The following is a 19781-nucleotide window of genomic DNA, read 5'->3' as shown; positions in this document are numbered from 1 at the left end:
TGACTCCCAGCATAGGCAGGCATGGGATTCAGCCAGCTTCCTCCAGTTCTCCAAATCTGGTTGTTAAAATTACAACTGGATCAGAGAACCTTGTTACCGGCTGAGTCCCGATCTGGTGCTCTGGTTGCAGCAGGGCAGCTAGAGATGTTTATTTCCATTGCTTTGCGCGCCCACTGACAGTTTAGTTCCCTAGTTGGGTGGTATGTGTGTGTAGTGTATATATGGTGTATTTATGTGTATGTGTGTTGCATATATATGGTGGTTGTATATGTAAACATGTGTCGTGATGCCGCGTTTCTGCCGTTGAGTAGGAAGCCGACCCCTGAGCATAGGTCATCTATATATATGGCCTGCACAACCCCTTTGAGGCCTGGGGACAGCAGAGTACCAAAACCAAACCATATGTGTGGAAAAAGTCTTTATTTTGATATAACAAAAGCAGTTTATTATACGAATTGATGTATATGTTTGGGCAGCAGGCTATCGTGGATTCATAATTCCATAGCCCTTCTATACTAGAAAGTCTTTAATAGTTGTGCACTGGTTGATATTTAAGTTCTTAAAAAATAATTAAAAGCAAAAAGAACTGTCTATGTGAGAGAAGTCTATGAGAACCTGACCCAGTTCCTTCTCTCAATCAGTGGCACACCTGACATGTGCTTACTGCAAATCTAGGTGGGGAAAGGGGGCCCATAAAAAGTTTTGCTATGGAGCCCTATGAGATCTTTGTAAGCCCTTGCCCCAATACCTCCAAACATTGCTTTTATACATGTGATCTTACAATGAACATCATGCCATTATGTTCCCTGTATATTGTGCAATTTTTTTAATTACAGTTTATACTTTTATTTTTCATCCAGTGGGGAACAGAGAAACAATAATAATGAGAAACATCAAGATGAAGAGTCCACCAACCCACACCACTGTCACAACCATAGCACAAAGGCTTATGATGCCAGACAGAAAGAGCACAACATAGCCAAAAAGAAGCTCTACATTACATCAGCCATTTGCCTGGCATTTATTGTGGCTGAAATTGCAGGTAATTTTAGTGCACCTAAAATGTGTCCAGTCTCAAGTGTCCAACATGTGATATATTTTCCTGAGAAGATGGGTTGACCATTTTTCCTTATTTCTAACCAAGTTTAGACTGGCCCAGTAGAGTACCAAAGGATCGTCCAATGGGCCTATGCACTGACCCAAGAATGTGTCTCAAAGGTCCTGGAGAAGACTAACCAATTTGAAATTGACTTTGGAGCAATTAATTATCACTAGGGTCTATTTCATATGGTCTACATGTCCAATAATAATAAGAAAGATTTCTATACAAGTAAACATGGACATGCACTGTACAGATGAGGGTGGCCCTCAGAAGCTTTTCTTCTGGTGGATAAAGGAGCCTCATTCTAACACCTGTTTTCAAGTGCAATAGTCCATAGTCATCTAAACAAAATTATTTGCCCTTTACTTTGTCCATAAACTAAAGCTGATTTGTTATTAGTTTATGTACCAATTTGAAAAGACCTAATCAAGGCTTGAACCCTATAGAGATGTCATGACAAGACCTAAAACAAGTATATCATGAGTTAAAATTTAGCAATGTGTCTAAATTAAAGGGGTGGTGCAACGCTACAATTTTAAAACCCTATCCTCAGGATAGGTCAGACAGAGGTCCTACTCCTGACAACCCCACGATCAGCTGTTTAAAGCAGTAGCCTCTTGTGCAAGCCTGCTACCGCTTCAAAATTACCTGTGTGTCGTCTCACTTGTAGAGGCGTACCACACGACTACAGGCTGCACACATGAGTTGTTGGCAGCCTGTAAGCATGGAGACACATAGAACTGCATAGAAATTGTACACACCAGACAATAGGATATTTTGAATAAATAATTAGGCTTTATAGTTTATTTAATATGCAATGCATCAATAGAAAAAGTCACAAAATAGGCCTTAGAACGTTCCTAGATAGGTTTTTATTAACCCCTTACTGGCCAAGCATTTTTCTTAATTTTTTTCGGCACCTTCCAAGAGCTATATATACTTTTTATTTTTCCATCTATGTAGCTGTATGAGGGCAATTTTTTTATGGTGCAATTTTGAAGTACACATAACTTTCTATTAACTTTTATTAACTCTTTCTGTTATAAATTTTGTGGTGTTTATTTTTCGGCATAAATAACATAAGATATCTTTATTCTCTGGGTCAGTATGATTACAGAAATACCAAATACATACAAACCGGATTCCAAAAAAGTTGGGACACTATACAAATCGTGAATAAAAACTGAATGCAATGATGTGGAGGTGCCAACTTCTAATATTTTATTCAGAATAGAACATAAATCACGGAACAAAAGATTAAACTGAGAAAATGTACCATTTTAAGGGAAAAATATGTTGAATCAGAATTTCATGGTGTCAACAAATCCCCAAAAAGTTGGGACAAGGCCATTTTCACCACTGTGAGGCATCTTCCCTTCTTCTTACAACACTCAACAGACGTCTGGGGACCGAGGAGACCAGTTTCTCAAGTTTAGAAGTAGGAATGCTCTCCCATTCTTGTCTAATACAGGCCTCTAACTGTTCAATCGTCTTGGGCCTTCTTTGTTGCACCTTCCTCTTTATGATGCGCCAAATGTTCTCTATAGGTGAAAGATCTGGACTGCAGACTGGCCATTTCAGTACCTGGGTCCTTCTCCTACGCAGCCATGATGTTGTGATTGATGCAGAATGTGGTCTGGCATTATCTTGTTGAAAAATGCAGGGTCTTCCCTGAAAGAGATGACGTCTGGATGGGAGCATATGTTGTTCTAGAACCTGAATATATTTTTCTGCATTGATGGTGCCTTTCCAGACATGCAAGCTGCCCATGCCACACGCACTCATGCAACCCCATACCATCAGAGATGCAGGTTTCTGAACTGAGCGTTGATAACAACTTGGGTTGTCCTTGTCCTCTTTGGTCCGGATGACATGGCGTCCCAGATTTCCAAAAAGAACTTTGAATCGTGACTCGTCTGACCACAGAACAGTCTTCCATTTTTCCACACTCCATTTTAAATGATCGCTGGCCCAGTGAAAACGCCTGAGCTTGTGGATCTTGCTTAGAAATGGCTTCTTCTTTGCACTGTAGAGTTTCAGCTGGCAACGGCGGATGGCACGGTGGATTGTGTTCACTGACAATGGTTTCTGGAAGTATTCCTGAGCCCATTCTGTGATTTCCTTTACAGTAGCATTCCTGTTTGTGGTGCAGTGTCGTTTAAGGGCCCGGAGATCATGGGCATCCAGTATGGTTTTATGGCCTTGACCCTTACGCACAGAGATTGTTCCAGATTCTCTGAATCTTCGGATGATGTTATGCACAGTTGATGATGATAGATGCAAAGTCTTTGCAATTTTTCGCTGGGTAACACCTTTCTGATATTGCTCCACTATCTTTCTGCGCAACATTGTGGGAATTGGTGATCCTCTACCCATCTTGGCTTCTGAGAGACACTGCCACTCTGAGAAGCTCTTTTTATACCCAATCATGTTGCCAATTGACCTAATTAGTGTTAATTGGTCTTCCAGCTCTTCGTTATGCTCAAATTTACTTTTTCCAGCCTCTTATTGCTACTTGTCCCAACTTTTTTGGGATTTGTTGACACCGTGAAAATTTTAATCAACGTATTTTTCCTTTAAAATGATACATTTACTCGGATTAAACGTTTGATCTGTCATCTACGTTCTATTACAAATAAAATATTGACATTTGCCATCTCCACATCATTGCATTCAGTTTTTATTCACAATTTGTTTAGTGTCCCAACTTTTTTGGAATCCAGTTTGTATAATTTTTTTAAGTTTTACAAATTTTTGTGCAATAAAAGTTTTAAAAAGAAGACAATCTTTTTGGATCGCCGCATCCCAAGACCCATAACTTTTTTTTTTTTTTATATGGAGTTGTGTGAGAGCTTGAGTTTTGTGGGACAACTTGTAGTTTTGTATTGGTATCATTTTGGGGTAAATAATACTTTTTGATCGCTTGTTAATAAATCTGCTTGGTGACGACTAAGCAAAAATGATCAATTGTGGCATTTTTGTTTAGTTTACCGTAGGCGATAATTTGCATGATATTTGTGTAGTGTGGGTCGTTATCGATGCGGCAATACCAAGCATGTAAGGTATATTTTTTATTGGAATTTTTTTTATGAATTTGTTTTTAACTTTTTTTAACCACCTTATAGTCCCACAAGGGCACTATAACAGGCAACCTTTTATATAGTGCATTGCATTACAGTGCATTGCATTTTACATAGTGTAATGCATTTTAATGTCAGTGCTATACTGACATTGACCAGCAAACTGCGCCACAGATGCTTTGAGCTTTTTCCAGGCTCTTGAAAGCCTGGGCCCAATCTGTGCATCCAATTTAATATATATAAAATCACGTCTGTTATATACCCGGCATCTTTTCACCTTCAATTACCATCCTGGTGCAAGATACATTATGTTTTCCATAAATTATTGCTTAAGAAGTACATCCCTGTTATGATTCCTCTACCTAAACCTCCTAAACCAGTGGTAAGTATGAGGTGGAGAAAATTCTTGACTCTCTGAGAGTTCAGTTCTCTCTGCAGTACCTAATTCATTGGAAGGGATATGGTGCTGACAAGAGAACATGAGTATCAGCTTGGGATGTTCATACTCCTCATTTAATAAGAAAGTTTCATCTTAAATTTCCCTCAAAGCCTGCTCTCCAGGTTGAGGGTCCAGTGGCCCCTCTTAAAGAGGGAGGGGGGGGTGTTAATGTCACAAACTCACCTGAATCACTAGCTGTGTTCCTGGTTCCTGTGCTTGTTCCTCTGAGCCCTACTTGTCTTCTGACCACTCTCTGTCCCCCGTTTGGTACTGTGTTGCCCGTCTGGTTCTCATCTCGGCTTGTCTTCTGGTCACTCTCTTTTGGTACTGCACAGCTTGTCTGGTTCTGACCCATTTACATATGACCTTGTTTTACTGTTGTTTTACATCTTGGTGTTTGTCTGTCTCTGCATGTAAGTAGCACAGGGACTGTCAACCAGCTGCGGTCTTGCTACTTAGTGCTTATACTGCAAGTAGGTAGGAAAAGCGGGCTGGGTTCTAAATCAGGGCTCACTGTCTGTGTCTGTCCCTACCTACAGGTGTTACAGGTAGGTGTCCTTTCTGCTGCAGCTCTTTCCCTTTAACTGCCACAGCTTCTAGCGGTAGATCGGGATGGTGGCAATTGAAGGATGGAACTAAGCATGTGCGACCTCCACAGTGATGTGGACAGTGAAATAAGCAAAGGAACAAACAGCAGGTGGCACTATACAGATAGATTTTATTGATTGACCTAGTGGCTATACTAAGTTTTTAATTACATGCAATTACAAAACTATTCAGATTCAGGCGCTGGTTTGAAAAATTTAGAATATTTTGTTGTGGGACAACTACTTTAATCTGGTTACCTAGGATCTATCATTTTTTTAAAAGCTTAATTGCATAATGATTCAGCATTTCAGGCGTCTACTGTAGAAGTATGATAGTCAACATGTTGAGTCAATATTGAGTGAAATCTAACCAGATGTCGAACATTTGCTACAGTACATCATAGTTAATTTAGCAAAATTTTTGTACTGTGGATATCAGAAAAATCAATGATCATCACATCATTGGTTTTAGAAGACTTGAAGATACTGCATAAAAAGCTACGATTGGGTTGACCATTAGGGCAGTGTCCAAGGGTTCCACAGACTCATAACACCTGGGTAATAGTTCTAAAGATAAGTGTAAATAACAGAGGCCTAAGAGAAATGTAAGATAACTGCTCAAGTGTCATAAATAAGGTCTTCCTAAGGTACCCATGACCATTTTTGTCCAGGGACCCAGTCCACTCTCACTCTCTTTCTAAGAGATTTATTTCTTTCTAACATAATCTTACATTTATCTGAATCTATTTCAGGTGGTTACATTGCAGGAAGCTTGGCTGTTGTAGCTGATGCTGCTCACCTTTTTGTGGATCTTTCTAGTTTCTTAATTAGTCTCTGCTCCCTGTGGTTGTCCTCAAAGCCAGCAACAAAACGACTTACCTATGGCTGGTACAGAGCAGGTAAACATTTGTTAATGTCCATGTAAACATTACCAAAAATCTGCTTTCTTATGTCTGGGAGGCAGCCTGCTAGAGCAGAAACCTCCCTTAGGTAAAGTCCCAGAAAACTCTTTATAATTTAATGTTTCTACAAGTTTGTCCCGGGGTTCTCAATCTTCCTAGAATGCAACGGTACCTGTGAAGAAAACTATATTTACTTGCTTCATATGGTCCATTCCAGCTCCGTGGCTACTGGTTTGTCTTCACTAGACTTCTAGTTCCCATCTGTCAACTTTCACACAGACTGGGTCACGTTTGCTCCTGAAGTCAATGACCGCATGTGACCTAGCACTGATGTGCCGATTGAGGACATACCACTGCTGAGGCCAGTCATTGGTTGCAACTGGTCCCCGTCCAGTCCAGTGAAGACAGCCCTGGAGCCACAGAGCCGGAACCGAGTGACAGGGAGCAGGTAATATAGATTTCTTTGCATGTACAATCGGTGGGGGAATAAAAAAAGTAATTCCTGGACAACCCCTTTAATTCCTAGGCATGTATTCATGGAAGACGCCAAAATGTCAAAATCAATGCATGTGCGCTGGGAAATATAGATTTTGCTAGAGCTACCAGAATCCTCTGAGAAGTGGTTTTTGAAGATGCATCGGTATATAGAATATGTAGCAGAATTTGAGTTTTCCTTGGAGTTTTTTTCAAAACATTTTTATTTTATTTTTTTTAGAAATTGTTGGTGCCTTGCTATCCATGATCACCATATGGGTAGTGACAGGAGTGCTAGTCTATCTGGCTTGCGAGAGAATCCTCCATCCTGATTACACCATTGATGGCACAGTCATGCTCATCACATCTGCCTGTGCATTAGGCGCCAATGTAGTGTAAGTCTGTTATTGTGTTACAGTTTTGTTGCTGTCATCAAAAGCAAAACGGAACATTTTCCATGGTTGCAAACTAAAAATGCAGCTAGTTTGTTCCATCATTGTTTGTACTGTGTGCATTAAATAGGTAAAAAATGAAAATTTGACATTATATAGTAAATGACAATCTCTTTCTAACAAATCTCTAACCAGCCGTGTACCTCCGCATTCTTTGCTCCTATTGCTTTTTCTAGATTTATTTCAAGCTGTCTACTCAGAGGGCTTGTGTCCTTTCTGAGGAAGTGTGTCCCTTCTCAGTGAGTGTGTCATTTCTGCTGCAGCTCTTTCTCTCGGTCACAGGTTCTATTTGTAGACATGGCTGGCGATAGATGAAGGATGAAACTGAGCATGTGTGACCACCTCAGCAATATTACTGAGGTGAAGGGAGGAATAGGGTACGGCCACACAGGTTTCCAGATGCAGCTTTGGAAGCTGGAGTGGATTGTAGAAGGAGAGAAAGTATAAAGGACAGACATGACTTCTTCTCTTCTTTGAATTAACCCCTGGCTTTGGTTTCCAAAACTGCATGAAGAAACCTGGCTGTGTGGCCATACCTATAAGGAAAAGGCAAGCAGTAGATGGCGCTATACAGATACATTTTATTGAATAACTCAGTGGCTATGCTAAATTCTTAACTATATGCAATTACAAAAGTATTCCGATCCAGGTGCTTGTTCAAAAAAGGTAGAATATTTGTCATGGGACAACCCCTTTAACTTGTCCTCTACTAATACTGTATATGGAAAATTGTACATTGAGGGTTCAAATCCTCCTTAAAGAAAACTCCCATTATTCTGCAAAGTATAAGGGAGACACGGGGAACAACATGAACACAGGATTATCTAACTTTATACTGCATTACTTATTTTAACAGCATGACAACCACAGTACACTAAAAACTAAGCACACAGATCACCTTGAGCCCCGATCATTGTGAGTCAAAATTGACACAAAAAAGGTGAATTAGGTAACACAAATTTTTATTTTTTTATTAAACAGGGGTGGGACAATCTCTCTTGGTGTCGAAGGCCAAGATTTCAGAGTATTTCTTTCCCAATCCCTAAAGGAATTTTCCTGGTTCAGTAGAAATAGCTTACAGGGAGGAAATGTCATAAAATAAAACAGTAAATTTCCTCTAACCCTCATCCCCCTCAACATGTGAAGGGCCAGCTTACCAACCCTACCAGATATCAAAAACATGGTCCAATGGCTTCTATAGCTCCTCCCTTGGCCCTGTCATTCACTTATCTTAGCATCTTTTTTCTAATTCATAATGCACACCCCCTTCAGTGTTGCCTTAGTTGCTGCTTCCTCTGCTTATCCCTTGTTCCTCCCCTGAGGAATCTATATATATAAAATAGGAAGTATATGTGTGTATATGTTTGTATATATGTATATATATATATCCATTTCAATGAGACCCCTGCATAAGACCTGGCTCTCTCCCTTACTGCTCAGCCTATGCAAAAATCCCAATGGTAGATGATCGCATATCCTCGTACCTCGACTGTATAACACCTAAACACCCTACAATAGTGAGGGGACACGACCACCGGCTCCCTACACTAGATACGGAGGGAATCAGGGTCACCTGGGATCCAGCAAACAGAAAAACACAAATGAATGCACAACACTTACTTGTAGAAGACTGGGAAGTAGGATCAGCATGCACACACACTCCAGGAAGTAATATAAACCGCAAACTGATGCACTATGGGAAGGAATTTAAAGGGATGCAATCAGTACAACTACATGACAGCTGAGCGAGGCTAACGAGATGAGGAACTGAAAGCAAAACAAAGGAAGCTCAAGGAGGAGGTTCTGAAAGGCATCTGTCAGAGCTTCTCAGATGTCTGGTGGTGACACGGTCACTGTGAAAGTCACTGTTAAAGGGGCGGTCACTGTTAAAGGGGCGGTCACTATGAAAGTCACTGTAAAAAGGGAGGTCACTGTAAAAGTCGCTGTTAAAGGGGCGGTCACTGCGAAAGTCACTGTTAAAGGAATGGTCACTGGTAAAGGAGTGGTCACTGTTAAAGGGGTGGTCACTGTGAAAGTCACTGTTAAAGGGGCAGTCACTGTTAAAGGGGTGGTCACTGCCAAAGGGGCGGTCACTGTGAAAGTTACTGTTAAAGGGGCGGTCACTGTGAAAGTCACTGTTAAAGGGGTGGTCACTGTGAAAGTCACTGTTAAAGGGGTGGTTACTGTGAAAGTCACTGTTAAAGGGGTGGTCACCATTAAAGGGCCATGTTAATTAATATAAAATTGCAATAAATAAATACCCGAGCAACGCCGGGTCATCAGCTAGTCTATACATATAAAGAAGGACGTGTATGTGTGTGTATGCATGTATGTACGACACATATACGACACATTTAGCAGTGTAGTTGTTCCCTATGTGTCGTGCAACTTATTGTCATGCGACACATGTCGTCGTGTAGCCCTAGCCTAAAGCTGACCTACAGCAGTGAAGAAAAATGGCTGGGTTGTTATGGAAACCTGGAGTAAAACTGTGCGTAGGTGGAGACTAAGGGCATGTGAGCTTCTATTGGCTGATAAGGGACATGTGACCATGTGTATGGCAGTTGGGATATGAAGAGAAAGACTTGCAGGCTTGTATTGGACAATGCAGGTCATTTTTGGAGAATATCTCAGGAACGGTACGTCCTAGAGAGCGGAGACCCCCACAAGATTTCTTTCCATCTTTCCAGGTAGCAAAAGATGTGTATACATTTTAGTTGAAATCGATGGTTGCATTTTTGAGTGATCATACGTGGAACATACATACATATATACATACATACACATACTGTATATACGTCCTTCTTTTAATATATATACAGTGGGATGCGAAAGTTTGGGCAACCTTGTTAATCGTCATGATTTTCCTGTATAAATCGTTGGTTGTTACGATAAAAAATGTCAGTTAAATATATCATATAGGAGACACACACAGTGATATTTGAGAAGTGAAATGAAGTTTATTGGATTTACAGAAAGTGTGCTATAATTGTTTAAACTAAATTAGGCAGGTGCAGACATGTGGGCACTGTTGTCATTTTATTGATTCCAAAACCTTGAGAACTAATTATTGGAACTCAAATTGGCTTGGTAAGCTCAGTGACCCCTGACCTACATACACAGGTGAATCCAATTATGAGAAAGAGTATTTAAGGGGGTCAATTGTAAGTTTCCCTCCTCTTTTAATTTTCTCTGAAGAGTAGCAACATGGGGGTCTCAAAACAACTCTCAAATGGCCTGAAGACAAAGATTGTTCACCATCATGGTTTAGGGGAAGGATACAGAAAGCGGTCTCAGAGATTTCCGCTGTCTGTTTCCACAGTTAGGAACATATTGAGGAAATGGAAGACCACAGGCTCAGTTCAAGTTAAGGCTCGAAGTGGCAGACCAAGAAAAATCTCGGATAGACAGAAGCGATGAATGGTGAGAACAGTCAGAGTCAACCCACAGACCAGCACCAAAGACCTACAACATCATCTTGCTGCAGATGGAGTCACTGTGCATCGTTCAACCATTCGGCGCACTTTACACAAGGAGATGCTGTATGCGAGAGTGATGCAGAGGAAGCCTTTTCTCCGCCCACAGCACAAAAAGTGCCGCTTGAGGTGGGCTAAAGCACATTTGGACAAGCCAGCTTCATTTTGGAATAAGGTGCTTTTTTGGCCATAACAAGGGGCATTATGCATGGAGGGAAAAGAACACAGCATTACAAGAAAAACACCTGCTACCTACAGTAAAATATGGTGGTTGTTCCATCATGCTGTGGGCTGTGTGACCAATGCAGGGACTGGGAATCTTGTCAAAATTGAGGGACGCATGGATTCCACTCAGTATCAGCAGATTCTGGAGACCAATGTCCAGGAATCAGTGACAAAGCTGAAGCTGTGCCAGGGCTGGATCTTTCAACAAGACAACGACCCTAAACACTGCTCAAAATCCACTAAGGCATTGTCACGGCTGTTTGAGGGTGACAAGAGCAAACACAGTGAAAAGAGCTACTGACCGGACCCAAACTAGGGAAGATAAGGGGTGACCCCTGTCAGACCCTCAAAGCTCTCCCTATGCTGCTAAAGCACATGCCTGGATCCAAATGGTGGAAGGAGGCATGCCCGCGTACCTCAGACTGATGGCCACTGTAACCCCTACAATAGTGGAAGGGGCACGGCCACCGGTGCCCTACTCAGTATATGGAGGGAACCGTGGCCACCTCAGATCCAGTCAGAAAATAACCAGGTAAACAACAATATCTGCACACTTAGCTGAAGGAGATGCAGCCGCAGAGAAGACGGATCCAAGGACAGCTGGCAATATCCGGAGTGCTTGCTGCAGCAGAAACCAGGTCCAGTGAACTGATAGCTTACAAGTGAAGTTACTCAAGCCAGAGCTACAACTGAAATGAGAAATATAATCCACGCCCTGCAACAGGAGGAGGGGTGATTTAAAGGCAGGAAAATCAACCGCAGGAGAAACAGCTGAGAGTAATGACCTCATCACAGGGGCGGAGAAACAGAACAGTGAGAACACCTCCAAGCTCTAAGTGACATCATCGCAGGGGTGGAGACACAGAGCTGTGAGAACTTCTCAAAGCTCTGGTAGTGACAGTACCCCCCCCCTCTACGGGTGGACTCCGGACACCCAGGACTCACCTTCCCAGGATGAGCCCTATGAAATGCCCTGATGAGGCGAGTGGCTTTAATGTCCGACACCGGAACCCACATCCTCTCCTCAGGACCATAACCCTTCCAATGAACGAGGTACTGAAGAGAACCGCGGACAATGCGAGAGTCCACAATTCTGGAAACCTCAAACTCCAGATTGCCATCAACCAAAATCGGAAGAGGAGGCAAAGAGGAGGGTACCGGGGGCTGGACATATGGTTTTAAGAGAGATCTGTGAAATACATTATGTATCTTCCAAACCCGTGGAAGATCAAGACGGAAGGCAACCGGATTGATGACTGACAAAATTTTATAAGGCCCAATAAACTTGGGACCCAATTTCCAGGAGGGAACCTTCAGTTTAATATTTTTAGTAGACAACCACACCAGATCACCCACATTCAGGTCCGGACCAGGCACACGTCTCTTATCAGCCACACGCTTATACTTCTCACTCATCTTTCTAAGATTACTCTGAATCTTTTGCCAAATGGTAGACAAAGACGAGGAAAATCTCTCCTCCTCAGGTAAACCCGAAAGAGCCCCTCCCGAGAATGTCCCAAACTGCGGATGGAACCCATATGCACCAAAGAATGGTGACTTATCAGAAGATTCCTGACGACGGTTGTTCAAAGCAAACTCAGCAAGAGGGAGAAAAGAACACCAATCCTCCTGGTTCTCTGCCACAAAACAGCGCAAATATGTCTCCAGATTCTGATTGAGGCGCTCAGTCTGACCATTCGACTGCGGGTGAAAAGCAGAAGAGAAGGACAGCCGAACCCCCAGGCGAGAACAGAAAGCCTTCCAGAACCTGGACACAAACTGCGAGCCTCTATCGGAAACAATATCAGAGGGAATGCCATGCAATTTAACAATATGGTCGATAAAAGCTTGCGCCAACGTTTTAGCATTGGGTAAACCAGGGAAAGGAACGAAATGAGCCATCTTGCTAAAACAGTCCACGACCACCAGGATCACCGACTTCCCCGAGGAACGAGGAAGATCCGTGATAAAGTCCATGGACAGGTGTGTCCAAGGACGGGAAGGTATGGGTAACGGGAGAAGGGAACCTGAAGGTCGTGAACGAGGGACCTTAGCGCGAGCGCACGTCTCACAAGCAGCCACAAAACCCTCCACCGACTTACGAAGAGCTGGCCACCAAAATCTCCGAGCAATGAGATCAACCGTGGCTCTACTCCCGGGGTGACCAGCAAGAACCGTATCATGATGCTCCTTAAAGAGTTTGTGACGTAGCTCAGGAGGCACAAACAACTTCCCGGAAGGACAACGGGCAGGTGCCTCAGTCTGGGCAGCCTGGACCTCGGCCTCCAAATCGGAATAAAGAGCAGAAACAACTACCCCCTCCGCCAAAATGGGACCCGGGTCCTCGGAGTTTCCTCCTCCCGGAAAACAGCGAGAGAGAGCATCAGCCTTCACATTTTTAATCCCAGGGCGGAATGTAACGACAAAATTGAATCTGGAGAAGAACAGAGACCATCTGGCCTGTCTCGGATTCATACGCCTGGCCGACTCCAAGTATGCCAGATTCTTATGGTCGGTAAAAACGGTGACAGGGTGCCTGGCCCCCTCCAACCAATGACGCCATTCCTCGAAAGCCAACTTGATGGCCAACAACTCCCTATCTCCCACATCATAGTTTCTCTCTGCCGGGGAGAGTTTTTTAGAGAAAAAGGCACAGGGTCGCCATTTGGCAGGAGAAGGGCCCTGGGACAAAACTGCACCCACACCCACCTCGGAAGCATCCACCTCAACAATAAAAGGTAAGGAAACATCGGGATGCACCAAGATGGGAGCAGACGCAAAACTCTCTTTAATCTTAGAAAAGGCTGCAAGCGCCTCCTCCGACCAAGAGGAAAAATCCGCCCCCTTTTTTGTCATGTCAGTAAGGGGTTTGACAACAGAGGAATAATTCAAAATGAACTTTCTGTAGTAGTTAGCAAAACCCAGAAAGCGCATCAATGCCTTCTGATTCTCAGGAAGCTCCCACTCAAGTACAGCACGGACCTTCTCAGGATCCATGCGAAAACCAGAAGCAGAGAGGAGAAAACCCAGAAATTGAATCTCCGATACCATAAAAAGACATTTCTCCAGCTTGGCATACAGTTTATTCTCCCGCAGTATCTGCAGAACCTGAAAAAGATGATCCTGATGGGTCTGAACATCAGGGGAAAAAATCTAAATATCGTCAAGATACACCAAAACAAATTTCCCCATTAAGTGGTAGAAAATACTATTAACAAAATGCTGAAAGACGGCCGGAGCATTCATCAGGCCGAAAGGCATAACGAGATTCTCGAAATGCCCGTTAGGGGTATTAAAAGCCGTTTTCCATTCATCCCCCTCTCTGACCCTGACCAGGTTGTACGCGCCTCTCAAATCCAATTTGGAAAACACCTTGGCTCCAACAATTTGGTTGAAGAGGTCCGGGATCAGAGGAAGGGGATAGGGATCGCGAATCGTGATACGGTTCAGCTCCCTAAAATCTAAGCAAGGTCTCAGAGAGCCATCTTTTTTTTTAACAAAAAAAAAACCCGCGGCAACAGGTGACTTTGAGGGACGAATATGTCCCTTATCGAGACTCTCGGAGATATAGGTTCGCATTGCGATTCTTTCCGGTTGTGAGAGATTGTAGAGGCGTGCTTTTGGCAGCTTGGTGCCGGGAATGAGGTTAATGGGACAGTCAAACTCCCGGTGAGGAGGTAGCTCCTGAACACCGCTCTCGGAAAACACGTCCGAGAAATCAGAGAGAAATTATGGCACAGTTTTAGTAGACACCTCTGCAAAAGTCGCTGTGAGACAATTCTCTCTACAAAAGTCACTCCACTCATTTATTTGCCTTCCTTGCCAATCAATAGTGGGGTTATGTCTCGTGAGCCAGGGTAACCCCAAAACTAGAGGAGAAGGCAATCCGTTAAGGACAAAACAAGATATCTCCTCCACATGAGTGTCACCTACAGCTAGCCGGATATTGTGAACAATGCCTTTCAGAGATCTCTGCGAGAGTGGAGCAGAGTCAATGGCAAAAACAGGTATATCCTTTTCCAATGTGCAAACCTGAAAACCATGCATGGCTACAAATTGAGTGTCAATAAGATTGACGGCCGCTCCACTATCGACAAAAATCTCACAAGAAATGACTTTGCTCTCTAGCGCCACCCTGGCAGACAGGAGAAAACGGGAACTGCAGATCAGAGGAAAAGCATCAATTCCTACATCAAGTTTGCCCAAAGTAGTAGATGAAGTAGAACTTGATGATTCGCCTTTTGAGGTTTTTCTCTTCTTATCACTCTTAGTACAGTTCAGGAATCTCCTAGACGGACAAACATTTGCCAAATGACCTATGCCCCCACAACAAAAACACACCATATTCTGAGGACTAAATCCTCTTTTATCAGGGGCAAGTCGGCCTAGCTGCATGGGCTCCTCCTCAGAGGGGAGCGAGACAGGATGAGGCCCCTGCACACTGAATGAGTCCGCACCATTGCCCCAAGACTGACAATGGCTGGACAGAGAGGTCTTGTTTCTTTCTCTTAGACGTCTGTCAAGGCGTACCGCCAATGACATGGCAGACTCTAAGGACGTTGGTCTCTCATGGAAAGCAAACGCATCTTTCAATCTCTCTGAGAGACCATGACAGAACTGACTCCGGAGTGCAGCATCATTCCAACCTGAATCAGCTGCCCATCTCCGAAATTCAGAACAATAAAGCTCCGCAGACAGTTTGTTCTGGCATAAAGCACGTAAGTTCGATTCGGCCAGAGCAACACGATCCGGGTCATCATATATTTGCCCCAGGGCCACAAAAAATCTTTCCACGGATCGAAGGGAGGGATCCCCTGATGGCAGCGAAAAAGCCCAAGTCTGAGCATTGCCCCTGAGCAGGGAGATGACAATCCTCACCCTCTGTTCCTCATTACCAGAGGAAAGGGGACACAAGCAAAAATGGAGTTTGCATGCCTCTCTGAAGCGAACAAAATTCTCACTGCCCCCGGAGAACGTCTCCGGAAGTGAGACCTTTGGCTCGCAACAGACTCCATGAGCCGGAGCAGAGCCTAATGCTTGTAACTGAGTCATAGATTGACGGAGATCCGCTACTTCCAAAGAAAGACCCTGCATGCGGTCAACCAGGCCAGAAAGCGGATCCATGTCAAAAAAGGACGGTTTTGGTGGATTATAATGTCACGGCTGTTTGAGGGTGACAAGAGCAAACACAGTGAAAAGAGCTACTGACCGGACCCAAACTAGGGAAGATAAGGGGTGACCCCTGTCAGACCCTCAAAGCTCTCCCTATGCTGCTAAAGCACATGCCTGGATCCAAATGGTGGAAGGAGGCATGCCCGCGTACCTCAGACTGATGGCCACTGTAACCCCTACAATAGTGGAAGGGGCACGGCCACCGGTGCCCTACTCAGTATATGGAGGGAACCGTGGCCACCTCAGATCCAGTCAGAAAATAACCAGGTAAACAACAATATCTGCACACTTAGCTGAAGGAGATGCAGCCGCAGAGAAGACGGATCCAAGGACAGCTGGCAATATCCGGAGTGCTTGCTGCAGCAGAAACCAGGTCCAGTGAACTGATAGCTTACAAGTGAAGTTACTCAAGCCAGAGCTACAACTGAAATGAGAAATATAATCCACGCCCTGCAACAGGAGGAGGGGTGATTTAAAGGCAGGAAAATCAACCGCAGGAGAAACAGCTGAGAGTAATGACCTCATCACAGGGGCGGAGAAACAGAACAGTGAGAACACCTCCAAGCTCTAAGTGACATCATCGCAGGGGTGGAGACACAGAGCTGTGAGAACTTCTCAAAGCTCTGGTAGTGACAGGCATTTATGCAGAGGAACAAGTACAACGTTCTGGAATGGCCATCTCAGTCCCCAGACCTGAATATAATAGAAAATCTGTGGTGTGACTTAAAGAGAGCTGTCCTCGCTCGGAAGCCATCAAACCTGAATGAACTAAAGATGTTTTGTAAAGAGGAATGGTCCCAAATACCTTCAACCAGAATCCAGACTCTCATTGGAACCTACAGGAAGCGTTTAGAGGCTGTAATTTCTGCAAAAGGAGGATCTACTAAATATTGATTTCATTTCTTTTTTTGTGGTGCCCAAATTTATGCACCTGCCTAATTTTGTTTAAACAATTATAGCACACTTTCTGTAAATCCAATAAACCTAATTTCACTTCTCAAATATCACTGTGTGTGTCTCATATATTATATATTTAACTGACATTTTTTATCGTAACAACCAACGATTTATACAGGAAAATCATGATGATTAACAAGGTTGCCTAAACTTTCGCATCCCACTGTATATATATATATCTTATACAAAAAGTAACCAATCATCATTACATACAGTACATCATCCAATGCAGAACTTTATCAATCATCATGAAGCAGTTTTGTTTAAACAATTATAGCACACTTTCTGTAAATCCAATAAACCTAATTTCACTTCTCAAATATCACTGTGTGTGTCTCATATATTATATATTTAACTGACATTTTTTATCGTAACAACCAACGATTTATACAGGAAAATCATGATGATTAACAAGGTTGCCTAAACTTTCGCATCCCACTGTATATATATATATCTTATACAAAAAGTAACCAATCATCATTACATACAGTACATCATCCAATGCAGAACTTTATCAATCATCATGAAGCAGTTAAAGTGTCAATTCAATAATTTTGCAAGGCACTGTACAGTCAGGTCCATAAATATTGGGACATCGACACAATTCTAACATTTTTGGCTCTATACACCACCACAATGGATTTGAAATGAAAGGAACAAGATGTGCTTTAACTGCAGACTGTTGGCTTTAATTTGAGGGCATTTACATTCAAATCAGGTGAACGGTGTAGGAATTACAACAGTTTGTCACGGGGCACCAAAGGCACACTCGGTCTCCCATCAGCCGCAGACCTGCTGCTTAGCTTCGGGAGCGAGGATCTGTGTTTGGCCTCGTTCCCAGGGCATCTTTGCTAGCTGGGAGGCTCCCTGCTCCTAGGTCTGCCTTGAGGGCCGAGCTGATCACTCGGTGCTCGATTTGTCTATCTGTCGGTCATGTGACGCTGGCCACGTCACATGACCCTCACTCCCCACTATAAATACAGGTAGCCTGCTGGCCACAGGTTGCCTGTTAATTTTAGGTGTCTGGTGATTGTTTTGTTCCTGCATACTTACCTGATCCTGTGTTCCCTGATGATTCTCTGCCTGCTCCTCCTGTACTGGGCATCTCTCCTGGTATCCTGACCCCGGCTTCCACCTGACTCTTCTTTGCGTACTCCTGTTGTACTTCAGTTCTCTCCTGGTATTTGACCTCGGCTTTTCCTGACTATTCTCTGCTCATTCCTTAGTACTGCATAGCTCTCTAGGTATTGACCCGGTTCGTTCACATTCCGTTATTTGTCTTGTCTGTCTTCCCAGCACGTATCCTAAGTTAGGGACTGCCGTCTAGTTGTCCCCTGTCATTAGGACTTGCGAGGCAAGTAGGCAGGGCTAGGGGTGAGGGTGGAGAGCAGTAGTCACTATCCTCCCCCCTGTGTGTAGTGTACGTTACCGTCAGTTTACATATGTGCCTCCCACTTGTTAAGGGGCCAAAAGTAATGTGAAAATTGGCTTCTCAGCTGTTCCATGGCCAGGTGTGTGTTATTCCCTCATTATCCCAATTACAATGAGCAGATAAAAGGTCCAGAGTTAATTTCAAGTGTGCTATTTGCATTTGGAATCTGTTGCTGTCAACTCTCAAGATGAGATCCAAAGAGCTGTCACTATCAGTGAAGCAAGCCATCATTAGGCTGAAAAAACAAAACAAACCCATCAGAGAGATAGCAAAAACATTAGGCGTGGCCAAAACAACTGTTTGGAACATTCTTAAAAAGAAGGAACGCACCGGTGAGCTCAGCAACACCTAAAGACCCGGAAGACCACGGAAAACAACTGTGGTGGATGACCAAAGAATTCTTTCCCTGGTGAAGAAAACACCTTTCACAACAGTTGGCCAGATCAAGAACACTCTCCAGGAGGTAGCTGTATGTGTGTCAAAGTCAACAATCAAGAGAAAACTTCACCAGAGTGAATACAGAGGGTTCACCACAAGATTTAAACCATTGGTGAGCCTCAAAAACAGGAAGGCCAGATTAGAGTTTGCCAAATGACATCTAAAAAAGCCTTCACAGTTCTGGAACAACATCCTACGGACAGATGAGACCAAGATCAAATTGTACCAGAGTGATAGGAAGAGAAGAGTATGGAGAAGGAAAGGAACTGCTCATGTCATAGTGTCATGGCGTGGGCATGTATGGCTGCCAATGGAACTGGCTCTCTTGTATTTATTGATGATGTGACTGCTGACAAAAGCAGCAGGATGAACTCATTGGACGGCTCTTCACAGTGCAGATGGACAATGACCCAAAGCATACTGCAAAAGCAACCAAAGAGTTTTTTAAGGGAAAGAAGTAGAATGTTATGCAATGGCCAAGTCAATCACCTGACCTGAATCCGATTGAGCATGCATTTCACTTGCTGAAGACAAAACTGAAGGGAAAAAGCCTCAAGAACAAGCAGGAACTGAAGACAGTTGCAGTAGCGGCCTGGCAGAGCATCACCAGGGATGAAACCCAGCGTCTGGTGAGGTCTATGCGTTCCAGACTTCAGGCTGTAATTGACTGAAAAGGATTCGCAACCAAGTATTAAAAAGTGAAAGTTTGATTAATTATTATTATTCTGTCCCATTACTTTTGGTTCCTTAACAAGTGGGAGGCACATATGCAAACTGTTGTAATTCCTACACCGTTCACCTGATTTGGATGTAATTACCCTCAAATTAAAGCTGACAGTCTGCAGTTAAATCACATCTTGTTCGTTTCATTTCAAATCCATTGTGGTGGTGTATAGAGCCAAAAATGTTAGAATTGTGTCAATGTCCCAATATTTATGGACCTGACTGTATATACCTGTATATGTACTGTATCTGTATGTGTCCTTATACTCTGTATTGTACATTGCATTACATTTGTGTGTGCCTTTGTTATAAAGTTTTATTA

At 43.3% G+C, this 19781-nt stretch overlaps 1 protein-coding gene across 1 annotated transcript in view; it reads left to right on the top strand.

The window, feature by feature from the left end:
- SLC30A8 (solute carrier family 30 member 8) overlaps positions 1-19781 on the top strand; it is a 123843-nt gene that overhangs the window by 54445 nt on the left and 49617 nt on the right. The window contains exons 2-4 of the mRNA XM_044294795.1: positions 861-1042; positions 5961-6107; positions 6826-6979. Of these exons, the coding sequence (XP_044150730.1) occupies positions 861-1042; positions 5961-6107; positions 6826-6979 (483 nt within the window). The remainder of the gene's footprint in view (positions 1-860; positions 1043-5960; positions 6108-6825; positions 6980-19781) is intronic.

This window comes from Bufo gargarizans, chromosome 5 (assembly GCF_014858855.1).
Source record: "Bufo gargarizans isolate SCDJY-AF-19 chromosome 5, ASM1485885v1, whole genome shotgun sequence".
Lineage (NCBI taxonomy): Eukaryota > Metazoa > Chordata > Amphibia > Anura > Bufonidae > Bufo > Bufo gargarizans.
The sequence above is the reverse complement of the archived record's forward strand: the minus strand, read 5'-3'. Positions and strand labels throughout refer to the sequence as shown.